Below are 18,500 nucleotides of genomic sequence, written 5' to 3'. Positions count from 1 at the left end.
CAAGAACTCACCAGCATGCATGACAAAAGTGAAAAACTGAGGCTTTTCAGCTCCAGGATTTTTTCTCTAACTTTTAACTTTCAACCATCAAAGGACAAGTTTTAAAAATCTTATAACTAATTTATGGTGGATGGAGGATCATGCATTTTCCCTCAGTCACTCAGGGAGGCTCAAGGAAAAATATGTGTAGCTTTGGAGAGGGTCAACAAAAAAGAAAAATAAATACATAAAAATAATAATAATAGTAAAAAAAATGAAGTCACACCAGCATCCTCTGATAGGTAGAGAACAGTCCTTATGGATTTTTTTTTAATCAAAAAGAGAAGTAGGCTACAATTGGATAACTAAATGTATGGGGTTTAGGGGAAGGGATCTCTGCTGTGGATATATCCTCCATTGGCGTATTAAAAACCGTGTTCTATGACAGATTCTTATAAACAAGCAATGGAACAAACTAGTGTAATCACTAAAACACATCACTGGATAAAATGTCATATCAGCGCCAAAACAAAACAAAAAGCCATCTAGTGTAGTACAGTACAGCAGTGATGAGACCGCAGCGGAATGCCAGAGGAGGCTCACAGAGTTGCCTCCAGTCCCTTAGGTAACAGAGAACAGAGGAGGGGGAGGAAGGAGAGGGTGTGTGGGGGGAGAGGAGTCTGGAGAGGCAGAGAAGAGGAGTGATGAGGAGCATGAGGTCTGGAAAGACAGAGCAGAGGAAAGAATAGGTGGAGGAGCAGGAGAGGGGATTTAAGTGGCGCATCTCTGCTCTCAGCATCCAGGGTCCCTGGACTGTCTTATGGGTCTCAGTGGGCCGCGGTCCGCGCCAGGTGGACTGGCAGCGGGGCGGCTCCGGACTCTGGCGCAGGTTACGCCGCTGGACGCAGTGACAGAGAAAACCCGCGGCGGCCACTGAGGGACACAACTGACATTTTTGGCTGTCACAGTGAAGCAGCATGCCAGCGATCACTCACACCGACCGCGGGGTGTGAGGAAGAGGGGGAGAGAGGCTATGGACATGCAGGGGGATGACTCGCTGTTGAAGAACCGGACGGTACACGGGCCGGAGCCGAGCCAGGGGGCAGCGCGCCCCGCATGGACAATCACGGCGCTGGCGAGCGTGCTGATCTTCACCACTGTGGTGGATATCCTGGGAAACCTGCTGGTTATCGTGGCTGTGCTTAGGAACCGCAAACTAAGAAATGCGGGTAAGAAAGCTATTGTTACACGATTTAGTAGGTACTGGCGCGGGCGTGTGTGTGTGTGTGTGTGTGTGTGTGTGGGTGTGTGTGTGTGTGTGTGTGTGTGTGTGTGTGTGTGTGTGTGTGAACAACACAGAGAGAGAAACAGCGGAGCATGGAGCACAGATGTGCGGTGAAATGACATTTAGAGGTGAGCCGAGCTGGGCTTTTACGTTACCGACCACACATCCACAACAGTCGGATAACCGTCAGTGTGTTGGCAGTGAAGGTCCTGTCTGGAGCCACAATAATACCAGGACAGCTGACATCACATGGTGTTTGATAAAGAGAAAAACGTTTGTAGTTCCTTCATGTTAATGGGCAGAAAATGAATGAAGAACATCACACGTGAATGAATCCTGCAGAAATGAATGAGTTTTGATTCATTGTCACTGGTTCACTGAATGAGTTGTTTTCATCTGTCTGCCTCCTCCATCTCTGTCTCACCAAACTTGTCAGTCAAATGGATCCATTACCATTCCATACAATACTTGTAGGCTCAGTGGAGCAGTGGATCTGCCCCAGCAGATTGATAGCTTCACTAAAATAAGTGTGGTTTATTATGTCATAGTTAAGAAGAAAGATTTTAGCCAGGTTAATGCAGCTTGCAGCTTTGAGAAACAGCTTGCATCCTGTCTTGTTTTGAGATAGATTGAGGTTAAGTTGAGGTTTAAATAACTGTAGACCAGGGAATGAATGTCCAAAGGGAAAGTAGGCTATTGTTAACCAATGTGTGTAAGTATTGTGTTCAATTCATCATCATATTTTATAAGTTACTGCTGCTGTGTTGCTCTACACTGACAACATTAAAATGTAAACATATTTAAAAAACCCTTTTGTTGATATGAAAGAGTTAAAACATTAGCCTCATGTAGGACCTATTGTTCTCTTATACTTCCCATTTACTTATCACAGATAACTTTGGACGGACAACGAGGTGGAGTTGCTACAGTAACAGATCTACACTTTGCTGGAGAAGTGTTGATAAATTCAACAGGGTGAGCAGCACAAACAGAGCTCGGCATTGTTGTTATGATGATCGACTTTCTCGCGCGTGCCTAGTGACTGGAACCATAATGTGCATGTGCGTAAAATCTCCGTTTTCAGAGGAGCTGCATATTGCAAGTTTACATGACAACGGAGACGGTGCCGTTTCCAAAAAATTGCACTCTGGAACCCGTTTTCAAAATGTTGCGTTTTCAGGCTCCCAAAACGCCGCTGTCGTGTAAACGATCAGCCAAAAGGCAACTAATGTTTACTGTTTTCAGTTGAAATCGTAGTATAAACGGGACCTTAGTAAAGCAGTTTCACATTACCAATCACTGTAACTGCCATGCTGCTCATTTCATTTAGGATTTAACTAATGCAAAAATGCGAATGGCCCAATTTGGAGCGAGAATTTAGTTTGTCCCTTCTGGGCTACTGTACAAAAATTGTGGCGGCACAACATGGCAATCTCTCCATACACAGAGACCTGTTCCCTATGTAGATATAAATGGCTCATTCTAAGGTAACAAAACACAACTACTCTTATTTTCAGGTGATTATACACCAAGGAAAACATACACATATGCCATCTCTGCCAATATATCCCCCTAAATCCTACACACTGGACCTTTAACAGATTTTTTTTTTTTTTCAGCAAAAAAGCATGAGCTTTTCTATTTTCCATGAATGATTAACTCATATGAATATATAAAGTGATGTTTTAAAACACATTAGATATATATTTTGTATTGTATTTGTCATCATGCATCAAAATATCCTCAGTTTCTGAAGTATCTTCTGAAAATACTGTTCTCATTTGTGTTTCCGTGTTTTTTTGCATCAGCCACTGTACTTCGCAGCCCCACTGCTAGGAGAGCATTAAAAAACATGGATTTTTTAATGTGAAATTGCTCTATGCAGTGTTTTTAATAGATCACCTGGTCTGTTTGTTTTGGAGAGGAATAGACCTCTACTGATGATTGGCTCCTGAACGTCTGGATCTTAAGCTTTAAGAGAAAAAAGGTGAACACACATTAGCAGGTGCTAGGATAGTGGCTTGTCTCAGACTAGTCTCTTATACAGACACCGATGACATCAGCACACTGGCTGACTCTGCCTGTGGACATTCCCATAGGAAAGTTGTAATAGAACTAGCGCTGGCTCCCAGCGGCAGTGATGTGATTGGATCCAAATCCATGTACTTCCATACTTCCTCAACCAACGGCTGATTAGCTTTGCCTTACACCCGTCTACACTGGAATTGCTGTTCCCCGAATTGTTGTCCGTAGTACAACAGAAAAGGAAGTGTTCAGTGCATCGCAAGAAGAGATAAAAATGGATATGATTTCATTTGATTCAGCTATATTGCAGAGCTGCAACATCCACAAGGTTGGAGAAATTAAGGATTTACAGCGTGCCATACCTATGGCAACGCCGTCACGTGGTCTGGATATCCCCACCCATATCTATTACAAAACGAAAGACAAATGTCCCCAGACTCCCATTCCAAGGTAAGGGAGGCTGGTCACGCGAGGCTAGTCTCAGACATGCCAAACAGTGTTGGAAAAAGACTGATTTGTAACATTAAACGGCTTTATTAAATGTTTTTACCTGTTTAAATCACCTGATCTGTGTGTTTTGAAGAGGAGGAGACCTCTACAGATAATTTGGCACCCAATAAAAACCTCCTGAACAATGAACACTGAAAGAATTCTAACCAGGAGAAGTTTCAGCTTGTTGCAATTGGCGATCCTCCCTGCTTGATGCCAGTAAATCCTCCTAAATCTTAAAAACCAAACCTTTAATGGAGGGCATTAAAGTAAACTCCAGAGGGACACCAAAAATGTTAGGATAACATCTTGGTTTCCAATATCCAAACAATATTCCATAGTAATTTGGCGAGTAGCTGTTGAGAAATCGGTGTTTGGCGGGCAGACCTATGTGCCCCTGCATGGGCCAAGCCTACAACATAGCAAAATGGACTTTTCATTCCAGTGCTTTAGATGTTCTAATTAGAAATGCAAGATTAGATATGATACACAAAGGGTTACTTTCCTCTGTCTTGTCCAAATAATCTGCTTGTGAGAGCTTTGTGGCAGATTGACAGCAATGCCGGCAGAACCGGTATGGCTGCCTCTCCCTCCGAGTCTGACAGCAGCAGATAAATTGTCTGATTTATCTGCTGGCTCACCTACTCTGGCACTCTCTGTGAGGCATTCACCACACGCATACAGCTATTATGCAGGACATAACAGAAACATCATGTTTAGTTTAATGGGGCTACAATATCTGATGGCTGACAGGTTACCTGTATGTATGGCAGCCTTTACCATTACAATAACGTTGGCGTGCCCTTTATATTTTGGTATGTAGGTGATAAGAACTAATTGCAGCAGCACTGAATTTGTAAAAGTCATTCTTGACCTTAGATACATCAATTGCAAAAACAGTTTCATTACAAGATCTATTTAGTAGCTGTACAGGGGCTTTGTATCATAATATAATATCTTAATGATGATGATATAATTATGAAACCCCTTTATGCTGAGCATCATGATGTTACTGAAAACTCCCAAACAGCTACTAAAGGATTCTTGTGGTAGGATTGTTTAGACAGGTTTACAAAGGTCAGAAACATCTCTTACTTTTAATTATCTGCTCACTCAGTGTGAGAAAAACAATTCCTCACTCTTTATTGGCTTTGTATTGTGTAAAGGTGCCTCCTTGTCACTTAGATCTGTTAGCAAACAACAGAAAAATGCCTAGAAGATGCTGTGTACACTAACAGCAGGGTAAGGAACCCAAAACTTTTTACAAGCTGCCAAATAAAAAAACTCAGCCTTTATGAAGACAAAACTGGATGGAGGCCTGAGGCATCAGCAGGAAGAATGGGAAAACTTAGGACCCTAACTCACATAAAAAGGTTACGGCTGCTAATTTGGCTGGACAGACTGTAGAGGTTGAAGCTAACTCAGCTATGCAAGGCCTGGTTTTGATCTTTGCAAGCCTGCTGTCAATGGTATACAGATGACCCCAGCCCAAGGTCTAGGGGGGGCATGAAAAGTGGTTGACCCTTTCATGGGATCATGTACAACAATTTACTTGCCGACTTATATCACTGACAATACAAGTTATATGTACTTACATGCTAAATAAATATATTTTTATCATTAAAACACATTTCAACATGCCATCTAATACTCCCACCTCCTGGTGGTGTGGTCCATCCTACATGGGTCAGGTGCATGATGTGCAAAACTCACAAGTGTTGCTAATGTAAACCTGTGAGGCAGACTGCAGTCTGACAAGTTAAGTCAGAATGTCTCACCAGAAATCAGAGTCTCCAAAAGAAAAGTCAGCAGCAAAGCTAAAGGTGAAAAGTGATGCAGAGTAATTTTCAGTAAAAAAAACACAACAACTGCTGTATTGCGCTCAGTTTTAAAGCTACAGTGAAGACACAGGAAGCATGTTAAATTACAGGAGCTAAAGCATCCATTGGTACTAACCTGTCTTATCGGAAATGGAGTCAAATAACGCTCTAAATTTATGCTAAATTTTGAAATATTTTATTTCTGCACACTGGGGTCCCTAAACAGTCTTGGAATTGTTTAAAGTGGGTATGACAAAAAACTTGGAATTAATAGCCATATACTCTTTAACACAGTTATGCATACAATTTGATCAACATTTGATTAAAGTAGCCTCAAGATTGAATGAATAAAATAAGAAAAAAATATTTGTTCATGTTTTGGATGGGGGCCCACTTTTAAAAATGTTAACCCCCTGCCCATATTTCCTGATGGCTGGTCTGAATATTTGTTTGCTTAAATGATAATCTTATCTTGTGATTTCATCAGATACTTATAATTGTAAATTTCTTTAACACTCAAAGAAATTATTTGGTTTATTGTTTGGGTTTATGTATTTCAATTACATATAAAACTTCCATCCAACTGAGTCACGTAATACTAACATAAACCAACAAAAATACAATTTATTTCATTAAATTATGTAAAACTGAGATGAATACACTGAGAAATGTATATAACTATAGCTCAGAAAATTTACCTAATTTTCTTTATTAAAGTTTATTAAATAATTGCTAATAAATTCTTTTTTTAATATGTTGAATTTATATGAATAAGGCATATGTAATTATGGTTAATAAATTCTATGTATTTCAAATATCAATCAACATATTTTACATATATAATTTATTAACAGTAATTACATGAACTTTATTTGTGTAAATTAGGTAAATACTATGAGCTATAGTTACATAAATGCTCAAAATCTATTTATATAATCTGATTTAATTACATAAATGCCATGTTTTGGTTCATGTTAGGAGAATTACTCTACTCAATTGGATGGAAATTTTATATGTAATCGAAATATGTAAAACTAGCAAAATAGACCAAATTATTTATTTTGTTAAAAAAATGAGTAAGATCCCGAGTAAAATCTACAGTGCATGTCTAGTCTAACTTTACTGATTGCATTAAGTTCTCAGGAACTTGTAAGACTCGTGCGTCATAAACTTTTGGTTTATATGCAGCACTTCTTGTTACTTGTGTTGAGCAGCTCTGACTGAGATGGGAAGTAGAGTGGAAATATGCTTCCCTCTGGCGAAACCAGAGTACCACTGTACTTGTGTACGGGGCCTACTCTATTGACTTTGGGGGTCTTTTACCTTTTCATTTGGCATACTTTTTCATTACTCGCCCACCCTTAGCAGTAGTGATGACGTTATTATCCACAAAATGAGGCCTGCATACTTAGTGTGCTGGGTCACTGTAGACAGCAGGTTCTCCTGATTATGGTCATCCACAGTACACAAAGGCTGGTGTTTTTGTAAAGTGGTGGAAGCTTAAATCACTGTTGTACAAATTGTACAAATTTTTTGGTTTACTGTCAGCATTTATTGTTTTTGTTTATGTTGAGCAGCTCTGGAGCCCCTCTGGAGAAACCGGATGTGTGTCCTTGTACTTGAAAAATACCTGAAAAACTGAGGACATTCCCATCAGCCTCAGCTGCACTTTGCTTTACTGTAAATAAGTAAATACTAAAATGCTAGTCTAGGATGGTGAACATGGTTAAAGCCGCTACAAGGAACTTTTAACTGGATATGCAAAAGTCTCTCGTTTCTGCTGATGTCTGTGCGTGACCTACAACAGCAAATGAGACCATCGGTGTGAAGATAAGCTATTTCTATATAGTGTATATCCATACCTTTAGGAAACTGGCTCCGGGTCCGCCCCAGGTCACTTCCAGGACAAAGTGATTTACGGCACTCAGACGGCACACGTCATCTTACCTAGCTGCTTACATTTATAGTGACTCTTTTAAATAGTCGCTATTCCTCCTCCTTGACCTGACGTCCGCGGGGAGTTAAAATAGCAGCAATCATTGGGTAAAAGTTCTGTGAAAGCACTGGACTCACCAACAGTCAGCCACGTCTCAGTCACACAGAGAAAACCCAATCCTCGGGAAGTCAGGAAATCCTTCAGGATAAACGTTTTGTTCGCTAGCGATCTACCATTTACCAGTCCAATCCTGGCAGGAGCCAGCGGGTCCACGGCGTTAGCTGTCCAGGGAGCCACACACAGAGGCCGCAGGTTGCGCAGATTCACCCCGTGCCAGCGGGGACGAGGAGAGCAGGGGCCACAGGGCTGGAACACCTCATCTGGGCCGACGACAGGTACCAGCCAGGCATCGACAGGGTCCAGTGAGTGCCGAGACATAAAGAGGCGAGGCACCGCGCCATACTCAGTCCAAGAAGCCGTGGAAGTGCTCGCCAAACAGGCCTTCAGCCTTACCAGCCAACCACTGTGTTTGCCCCGATGGCGGTGGTGCTTTCGCTGGAGAGGTGGAGCTGGGGTGCGGCAGAGGTGAGCTGAGATCCCCGATAGGAGTGGGGGTTTTTCCCGTCTTGTTGTTTCATTCATCCCCAAAACAAACACATGCGCGAGCCAGCTAAGTGTCTTTACGACAATACGCACTAGAGCTCATGGGAAATGTAGGCTTCATTCCGGCAAAACACTACCGCTTTTGTCCACAGGGTCGCCAAAATCAACTCAAAATGAAGAAGTGAGAGACACCCCCCTCCCCCCCGTTTGGATGTGAAATACGAAAGTGTTTGATTCTGATAAACCGCAATGTTTGAATGTTGTTTCTGTCTCGGACTGTCTCTGCCTCTCTTTTTCTCTTTCTGTCTCTCTCTCTCTCTGAAACATTGATATTGATATTATAAGTTATCTTCAGATAATAAAATCTACCTTTTTCTTTTCTCTGGTTTGCTGCCCTATTCTTCAAGACGACAGACTCTGACCTGGTGCTCCAGTGATGATGTCACTTTCAAGAATAATGTAAATGAAAATTTGTGGCCGAAGCCGAATAATATTAAACACTTGGCCGAATACCGAGTACCGAATACCGAATGCCGTTTTTTAGTTTTTCATTAGTTTTTGCAGATGAACCCCCTCCAAATTAGTGTTGTCACGGTACCTAAATTGGGACCCACGGTACGATACCAGTGAAAGTATCACGGTTCTGAGTAATATTAGGATACCACAGCAAAAATGAGGCAGATGTGCCTTTTGTCATTTATAAAAAGATAAATCACTTTTCTATAATACATCAATGATATTTCAATGGAATAAATTACTCATTGACTTATTCATACTTCAAAAACAGCATCAATAAGTGATTAACATAGGGGGGGATCGAAATAAAATAAATAAATGAAATAAAAATCAACCAGCCACCCTCCTCCCCTGACCAGTCCCTCCATAAGTAAAAAACAGTCCCTTAAGTGTGGTGAGGTTTGTGGGCCATTACCTGACACAGAGAGAAATGTGAACGGCTCGTTTCTCCTCTGATACGCCACATACTGTGTGTTATTCTCCTGGAGCCGGACTTCTCCGTCGCCGGTAAGCCGTTATCATGCGCCGCCGTATTTGACAGGAATACGTATTCCTGTCCGTGTCTGTGATCCCCATTCAACCCACAACCGATGGGATTTGCCGTTTTGTTTCTGCTGCTGGTTGAAATCTGTACTCGCACAGCATGCTGAATGATTTATTTTGCCCGCACAAAACTATTTTTAGTCGCAAATGCGAGTGCGGTGACGGACGGAGTAAAATATCGCCACACTGCCGACATTTTATTCTGTCCGTCACTGCACACTGTTTGATTGCGTTATCAAAACACGCCGCTATTATTCGGCCTTGCTTTTCACTTATTCCACTGAATACCGAATGTGTGTTTTTTTGCAATATTCGGCCGAATATATTCGGTGCATCCCTAAATAGGAGACTTCCCCCACTCCCCCCTCCCCTCACCGCTGCGCTGTGCAAGTGCACAGATGTCTCAGAGCAGTGGTGGTGCATTTGCAAAATAGATATTTTGAATGTAGCAGAAACACTGGTATAGATTGTTTATGTTTGCTAGATTAAGTTTTATTTTAGAGTGTTCTTTAATAAAATAAAAAATCCTATATTTCTTTAATTTATCTTTATCATGCAAAGGAGACCGTCTACGGGTCTCTGCAGGATTTGCTATATTTTTCGCCCTGCCACTTCTCATAAAGTGCTCTACAATATGTACCTCTGCTTTCTTTTAAACAAGTAGCAAACTTTTAGCCTCTCTGTACACAAACATCCAAACTTTCCACTCCTGACATTTAGCAAGTTGTTGTGCACCTTACATTCATTTGTTTGTGGTTCAGTTCACCCTCTGGCAGATCGCTATCATTGGTATAATTGCATGTAAATGCTGTTAATGCTAACACTACAATGTTATTTTTAAAGGGTTTTCAACAATTATGTAACAATAACATTTACAGCAATATAATATAGAATAAAGTAGAATATATATTAAAAAAATAATTAATAAGTCCGACAGAGACACAATGGAGAGACAGAGTAGTGTGTGTCTTGGGTGTGGTAGATGCTCTGTGGAAAGTAGGTGTGATTGTGTTTGTGGTTTGGTGAGGGGCGGCACAGCTGGCAGGTCAGACTGATGTCACAGACTGTGGTCTCTCTTTCTGAGTGCTGTTGTACAATCTGACAGCAGTGGGTACAAATGAGCGCCTGAGGCGCTCTGTTCCGATCTGGTTGGGGGGATCTGGAGGCTGAATGAGCTGCCCATCTGCCATCACAGAGAGGGTGAGAGGGGTTATCTATGATGAACTGGTCCCTCATCTTCCTCTCTACCACTGACACCAGACAGTAAAGTTCCAGACTGAGCACAGAGCTGGCCTTTCTTACCAGCTTGTTGAGTCTGCAGGCCTCACCAGCCTTGATGTCACCCCCAACACAGCACAGCAAAGAACAGAGCACTGGCTACAACAGACTGATAGAAAGTCTGCGGGAGCCTGTTGAACATGGAGATCACACAATAGGACTGAGACCAAGTCCTGTGTTTATGCAGCCTTTGCATTTCTATACTGAACCAAATGACAGTTGCATCATGCCACCCCAGTGTGTGATTTCAGACATCATGCCAGCTTTGCAGAATCAAAAGAGGTGTGATGGGCGTGCCATGGGACACAACAGCGTTGACCTCTAGTGTGACATATATGCATCAGCAGCACTTAATAAATGATAACAATAGCATAACATAATTGTTGCACCATGTGACTCAGCTCTATCAGTCATCTGTGCTCCTCCTTGTCTTTGTCAGTGCTTCCAACAATGGAGGAGTCATCTGAGAATTCTTTAAGGTGGCAGGAACCAGAGTTAAAGCAGAAGTCTGAGGTATAAAGAGTGAAGAGGAATTGTGCCAGTACAGTTCTTTGAGATTCATCAGTGTTGCTTAACACAACCTTAGAGGTACTACTATTCACTTCAACATACTGTGGCCAGCCAGTGAGTCAGAAATTTATGTTGCAGTCTCAAGGTGCAGTTGCTTTGCCAGAAGATTCTTCCTTAGAATGCATGGTTGGATGGGGCTGAAAGCACTGGAGAAGTCAAAGAACATGGCTCTCACACTGCTTCCCTGCTTCACTAGGTGCGATAAAGCCTTGTGCAGCAGGAAGATGATGGCATCCTCCACTGCACTGTGTAGTTATTATGCAAACCGTCTGGCTGTTGTCATGCAGTGTTCTTAGTTATACCTATGAAAAGTAATAACATGTAATCATCCACCAGTAATTTGTGTGTAACCCATGTTTTGCCAACACACACTTGTAGTTAGGTTTAGGCAACAAAAGCATGTGGTTGGGTTTAGGTTTTGGCTTTACAGTCACACGGGAGGCAAACTCCGGCCTCCTGGGTGAAAGTTGGTGGTTGTTGGACCCATCCACCAAAGTTGGACTGTTGACCCCTTAACTTACGATGTCTGGCCGCGTATCAAGCTGACATGAAAGGACAGCTTTTTTTTGTCAGTGTCTGACACCGGAAGTACCTGCCCAAGTACCAGTATTTGATGACTTCGGAGTGAGACCCAGTTGGATGCCAGCATGCTGACTAAAAATACACAGGAGCATCATGGTGCTGCCATCGTTTAGTTCTGTGTAAAAGTGTAAAGGCAGCATGAAGAAGAGACTTCATAGCAGCTCTATAGCACGTTCTCTGTGTAAGGGCTACCAAGGTCCTCTCTGACCTTCACACTGGTTTTCCTGCTGCAGCAACAGTATCTCCAAATCTCCTCTGGTATGTGTGCTGAAGGAAGTCCAGCTCCAAATTGGTAATCCAGTAGCTTGTCACGGATGTAAACCATAGTGTCCAGGCAGCTTGTACTCCACCTGCGACACCACAAATAGAAAGGCTGCAGTAGTGCAAGCCAACCTACATAACGTGCTTGTGATTCACATGAGTATGAAGTTGAAAAAGTCCAAAAACAAGAAATAATAGCAAGAAACCTACTCTTCCTCACTCACATAATCATTTTTAACTTTTTAAAATGGGGGACAGGGGTATATGGGTACACTTGTTGCAGTTATTCATTTAAATACACAAGCACATATTCATTTCTGGCAGATAATCAAATGTTACTTCAAAATCCCATATGCTTAGAAATGTCCATTGTTAAAGGCACTCCACTCTGTATAGTTCTGCCAAAGAAATAGTCAAAGTTTGCCAGTTTGTTGGCTATGTTTCCATTTCTGCATGGGATTAGTTTTACAGTTGAAATTGGAGTAATGTAATTGTTACTAGGATATGTCTCTCCTGACCAAATCTGTCATGTAAGTAATTATTACTGTGGCAAAAACTAATTCTACCTGGGATTATTTTTACTGACCATTTGCAGTTAAAATAACCGCAGGTAGAATTAGTTCCATCTGAATTGACATACTGGAGATTTTTAAGCATAATTCTGCAGGGGCCTGTACGTCTTCACAAACCATGTCATTGTGGATCCTCTGCTTAAATTGTACTTGAAAGAGGCCGAACTTAATCAGCCACAGACTCTAAAGTGTGACCCAGTTGTGAGTTTGATATATGAATGCTGCATTCATATATTAAAAGTCAGCTGCAGGAGGAATGTATGATGCATGGACCATTCTTGATGTGATGACAACATGTAAATGAAGTAGATTCATAGTCTCATCTTTGTAGTTTTGGAGACAGGTTATATTAGCATTGCCCCAACAGTCCCGCCCAAAGAGAACTTTAGATTATCCAAACCCTTTGACTTTCCATTGCTCCACAATAGAGTAAGGTTAAACCCAGTCAATGATGGGAATGTCATACAGGTTATCTCATCTTGTGCTGGATAATTATACATCTCTGACAGAATGTCTGCCTAAAAAACACAGTAGGAAGTGTGAAGAACATTTACCAAGTAGGCACGGTCTCATGAAGAGGTACTATCAAGTTGCATGATGGGGAGGGTAGGTTTGATTGTTTATGGAGCTTTTTGCCATACCAGGCACAATAATGAAGAATGTCTTAGACTCTGTTGATTTAAACCATTCTTTTTATGCCTCCACGCTGTAGCCAGAGACATTATGTTTTCAGGTTGCCCTTCCATCCGTCTGTCTGCCTGTCTGGGGCACCGAAAAGAGGGGCCCAGAGAGGCCCCTAATAAAATTATAATACTGACAAAAAATAATATGACACTAAGTTATTAACTAACTTATAATCACAAATATATTTTATTTACAATGTACTGGTAACAATAACTTTATTTATTACTGTTTTAGTTTAATAATCAATACAGCCAAACTCAAATGTTTAGCAAGCTGCTCATATTCAATCAGTTGACCTCCCCTCTGTCAAAATGATGCCTCGTTCCAAACAGATGCATCAAGTGCAGCAGCAGCAGCAGCAGCTGTCTGTCAGCCCCCAACTCCACCTGCCCCTGAACCAGTACCCCCACATGAGGAAGGAGGTGAGCAGCTGTGTGTTGAATTAATATTAATGATTTGTTTTATTACAGACTCAAATGTCAGATAAGAACAAAAAACAATACACACAAAAGATATAAAAGATGAATCTATTATTATGGAAAAGATTAATTAAAATAAATGAAATAAAAATCATTCTGAACAATTTTAATGGTTTAAAAACCATTAAAACCATTAATATATTCTATATATATATATAAATATATATATATATATATATATATATACAGTACAGGCCAAAAGTTTGGACACACCTTCTCATTCAATGCGTTTTCTTTATTTTCATGACTATTTACATTGTAGATTCTCACTGAAGGCATCAAAACTATGAATGAACACATGTGGAGTTATGTACTTAACAAAAAAAGGTGAAATAACTGAAAACATGTTTTATATTCTAGTTTCTTCAAAATAGCCACCCTTTGCTCTGATTACTGCTTTGCACACTCTTGGCATTCTCTCCATGAGCTTCAAGAGGTAGTCACCTGAAATGGTTTTCCAACAGTCTTGAAGGAGTTCCCAGAGGTGTTTAGCACTTGTTGGCCCCTTCGCCTTCACTCTGCGGTCCAGCTCACCCCAAACCATCTCGATTGGGTTCAGGTCCAGTGACTGTGGAGGCCAGGTCATCTGCCGCAGCACTCCATCACTCTCCTTCTTGGTCAAATAGCCCTTACACAGCCTGGAGGTGTGTTTGGGGTCATTGTCCTGTTGAAAAATAAATGATCGTCCAACTAAACGCAAACCGGATGGGATGGCATGTCGCTGCAGGATGCTGTGGTAGCCATGCTGGTTCAGTGTGCCTTCAATTTTGAATAAATCCCCAACAGTGTCACCAGCAAAACACCCCCACACCATCACACCTCCTCCTCCATGCTTCACAGTGGGAACCAGGCATGTGGAATCCATCCGTTCACCTTTTCTGCGTCTCACAAAGACACGGCGGTTGGAACCAAAGATCTCAAATTTGGACTCATCAGACCAAAGCACAGATTTCCACTGGTCTAATGTCCATTCCTTGTGTTTCTTGGCCCAAACAAATCTCTTCTGCTTGTTGCCTCTCCTTAGCAGTGGTTTCCTAGCAGCTATTTGACCATGAAGGCCTGATTGGCGCAGTCTCCTCTTAACAGTTGTTCTAGAGATGGGTCTGCTGCTAGAACTCTGTGTGGCATTCATCTGGTCTCTGATCTGAGCTGCTGTTAACTTGCGGATGAACTTATCCTCAGAAGCAGAGGTGACTCTTGGTCTTCCTTTCCTGGGTCGGTCCTCATGTGTGCCAGTTTCGTTGTAGCGCTTGATGGTTTTTGCGACTCCACTTGGGGACACATTTAAAGTTTTTGCAATTTTCCGGACTGACTGACCTTCATTTCTTAAAGTAATGATGGCCACTCGTTTTTCTTTAGTTAGCTGATTGGTTCTTGCCATAATATGAATTTTAACAGTGGTCCAATAGGGCTGTCGGCTGTGTATTAACCTGACTTCTGCACAACACAACTGATGGTCCCAACCCCATTGATAAAGCAAGAAATTCCACTAATTAACCCTGATAAGGCACACCTGTGAAGTGGAAACCATTTCAGGTGACTACCTCTTGAAGCTCATGGAGAGAATGCCAAGAGTGTGCAAAGCAGTAATCAGAGCAAAGGGTGGCTATTTTGAAGAAACTAGAATATAAAACATGTTTTCAGTTATTTCACCTTTTTTTGTTAAGTACATAACTCCACATGTGTTCATTCATAGTTTTGATGCCTTCAGTGAGAATCTACAATGTAAATAGTCATGAAAATAAAGAAAACGCATTGAATGAGAAGGTGTGTCCAAACTTTTGGCCTGTACTGTATATATAACTTTTTTGTTTTGTTAAAATTCAGCTATCACTGAAATAGAAGAATTGCAGTAAGAACAGAGGAGAAAATTTGTGGTATGTGCAGCAGACTGGGTGACTGCTCTCAGTCCAGTCAGAGAAATGTTTACATATTCTGGAAATCAGAAGATTAAATAGATTAATGACCATATACCCTCATATTTGTATTTTTATTTTTTGCCACCACATGTGAGTCTGCAGTTTTGGAGATAAATTAGACCTACGAGAGGGAGACAGTGAGCAGTGGGGGATTGTTAGTGGAAATCGCATTTTCTTTTGTTACTTTTGGTCAAATCACTGAAAGCACCTTTAAGTAAAACAAAATGGTGGGAGGCCACCTGAAACGGTAACTATGATGCTATTACAATAGTTAGGCTACATTATAGGAAATACTGTATAATTTCTGTATGTCACGTACACTCTACAGAGCCAGGTCCAGGATCCTCTTCAAGTTTGTCAGGGAGGAATGTGGAAGTGGAGGAAGAGATTGTTCTTTTTTCACAAATGATAGTCAAAAATACCATCAAAATTCATAGTTTTATGTAAAATAGCATCAAAAATTTTCGCCGGCCTCCTTGCCAGCTCTGTAAGGGGCCCAGTAAAAATTATTTTCATGGGGCCCAAAATCCCTGGCTGCCTGCCCTGCTGCCTGTCCACCTGTCCACTTGTCCTTACCATTCAAGAATGCCTTAAGGGAATTTCTTAAAATTTAGTACAAATGTCCACTTGGACTCAGTGATGAACTACTTGAACTACTAGATTTTGGTGGTCAAAAGGTCAAGGTCACTATGACCTTGTCTGTCTCATTGTCATGAACCTGATATCTCATGAATGCCTTTGGGGAATTTCTTCAAATTTGGCACAAAAGTCCATGTTGACTCTGCGATGAACCGATTAGAATTTGGTGGTCGCAATACATCAGGATCACCTCAAGGGAATAATTGCACAAATTACTTGGACTTAGCAATGAACTGTTTGAGTTTGGTTGCCAAAGGTCAAGGTCACTGTGACCTTGAATTCGTCTCATTCTTGTGTATGTGATAGCTCATGAACACCTTTAGGGAGTTCCTTCATATTTGGCACAAACATTCACTTGGACTCAACAATGAACTGATTAGATGTTGGTGGTCAAAGGTCAGGATCACTGTGATCATGTCTGTCTCATTCTCGTGAATGCAATATCTCAGGAATACCTTGAGGGAATTTCTTCGAATTTGGCACTTGGTCACTTGGACTCAGTGATGAATTAATTAGATTTTGGTGATCAGAGGTCCAGGTCACTGTGACTTTGCATCTGTCTCATTCTTGTGAACGCAATAATTCCAGAACACCGTCTTCAAATATGACACAAATTTCCACTTGGACTGGGGCAAATAAAAATAAATTGGAAATATACATATCATGTATTCTAAACCGATGAGAATAACATATACATTTTTACCACAAAGTTAACACCACTTTACTCAGAGTCATGACTCAGTCAAATGAAAACATACCCACACACCTTGCTATAATCAGCACAATGATCTCTTTAAAACTCTTTACAGTGACAGGATCTCCCGTGTTCACCAAGAATAGATGCTCATATCTGTTTAGGAACCAGAGAAAAAAAGGGGAATGACTAAGGATGATAACTCAAGCACTGTACTAAATTAGTACACAAAATGCTTGTACTTGAGCATTTCCATTTTATGTTGGCTAACTTTATACCTCTACTCCACTACATTTCAGAGGCAAATATTGTACTTTTTACTCCACCACATTTGCCTGCCAACTTTACATTTGAGATATATAGAATATGATGCATTGGTATAGATTAAACTACCCAACAGTTTAGAAACTAGTTAAATTAGCACAACCTTTAACATCTTCAACAGTGAAATGCAACATACGCAGTAGTAGTAGTAATCCAAAAACATCATCTATAATAGTAAATCACTGACAGGGACCAATTTGTATTGGATTCACGACCTTTCTTTTTCTCATTTGGTATAAGTGCTTTTACTTAAGTAAAGGACCTGAATACTTACTAACCTAGAAGAACCCTCCTGCTGTGAAATGACAGTGCTTGTATACAGACATTATTGGCAGGTGTGAGCGCATTTGGATATAAACAAGAGGCTGATTGACCGGTAAGGTCATTGGGTGATTGCTAACTTCCAGAATGCATCGTGCTGTCTACATAGGGAGCCAAACAGACCTGCTGATGCAAGTGTGACACCTCAGATTCTGTGAGTACTGACACAACCTCAATAGTATATAAGTTCATATACTGTACACGCACACACACACACACACACACACAAGCCTGGTCACACTCTGAAGTTGTCAAATGCAGATGGCGGCATGAGTTTGTGACACGGCTGGACAGAACCTGTTGTGGTGGTATGATATGCTGCTAGATGGCGTCAGTTTGAAACACTGGCAGTAACGGTGTAATATAAGGAGGTGGTAAGTCCCTATGGGGCAGGCGGGAGGGGTGGTGGATAGGCCAAAAAAGCCTGGATTTTCACTTGGGATTTTCACGCCAGTGTTAGCTTCCCATATGAATTTAAAGCCAAACTATTATGTTATTTTCTAAACCTTATCACACACTTTTGTTGCCTAAACCTAACTGTGTGCTTTTGTTGATGCCCAGCTGTTGGTAGCAGTCTCCTGGAACATCAAAAACAGACGTAGAAGAATACCTAGCACATAATATGTAGACATGAAAGGCTACTGATAAAGTGGCAATATGTGATGACCTGTTGCACTGTCAGTGCTTATGACAAGCTGAATTGCACATGTAATAAACCTTTAAGACACCATGTCATTGGAGACAGTTTTACTCCCCTGTGAAGCAATGGTAAATAATATAGATTAAATGAATACCACACTTGCTGTTTAAAACAAATAGATTGTAAGCACATATAAGGACATATGTATTACCTTATTAACTAATTTATTCATAACTGCATCGTGAGTGGTATATAAGCAGTTAAAAGACATCGTTCGTAAGACACAGTTGTGTTGGAAGCACTTCATGTTATTCGCCTACAGTTTCAATGTACAGAGTTCA

General features: G+C 41.1%; 1 protein-coding gene across 1 annotated transcript in view; it reads left to right on the top strand.

Moving 5' to 3' along the window:
• Nucleotides 1-674: 674 nt before the first annotated feature.
• LOC117260343 (melatonin receptor type 1B-like) overlaps nucleotides 675-18,500 on the top strand; it is a 155,432-nt gene continuing 137,606 nt past the window's right edge. Inside the window, exon 1 of the mRNA XM_033632333.2 lies at nucleotides 675-1,208. Coding sequence (XP_033488224.1) covers nucleotides 1,013-1,208 — 196 coding nt within the window. The 5' untranslated portion in view covers nucleotides 675-1,012. The remainder of the gene's footprint in view (nucleotides 1,209-18,500) is intronic.

The sequence above is a fragment of the Epinephelus lanceolatus genome, chromosome 4 (assembly GCF_041903045.1).
Source record: "Epinephelus lanceolatus isolate andai-2023 chromosome 4, ASM4190304v1, whole genome shotgun sequence".
Lineage (NCBI taxonomy): Eukaryota > Metazoa > Chordata > Actinopteri > Perciformes > Serranidae > Epinephelus > Epinephelus lanceolatus.
The sequence above is the reverse complement of the archived record's forward strand: the minus strand, read 5'-3'. Positions and strand labels throughout refer to the sequence as shown.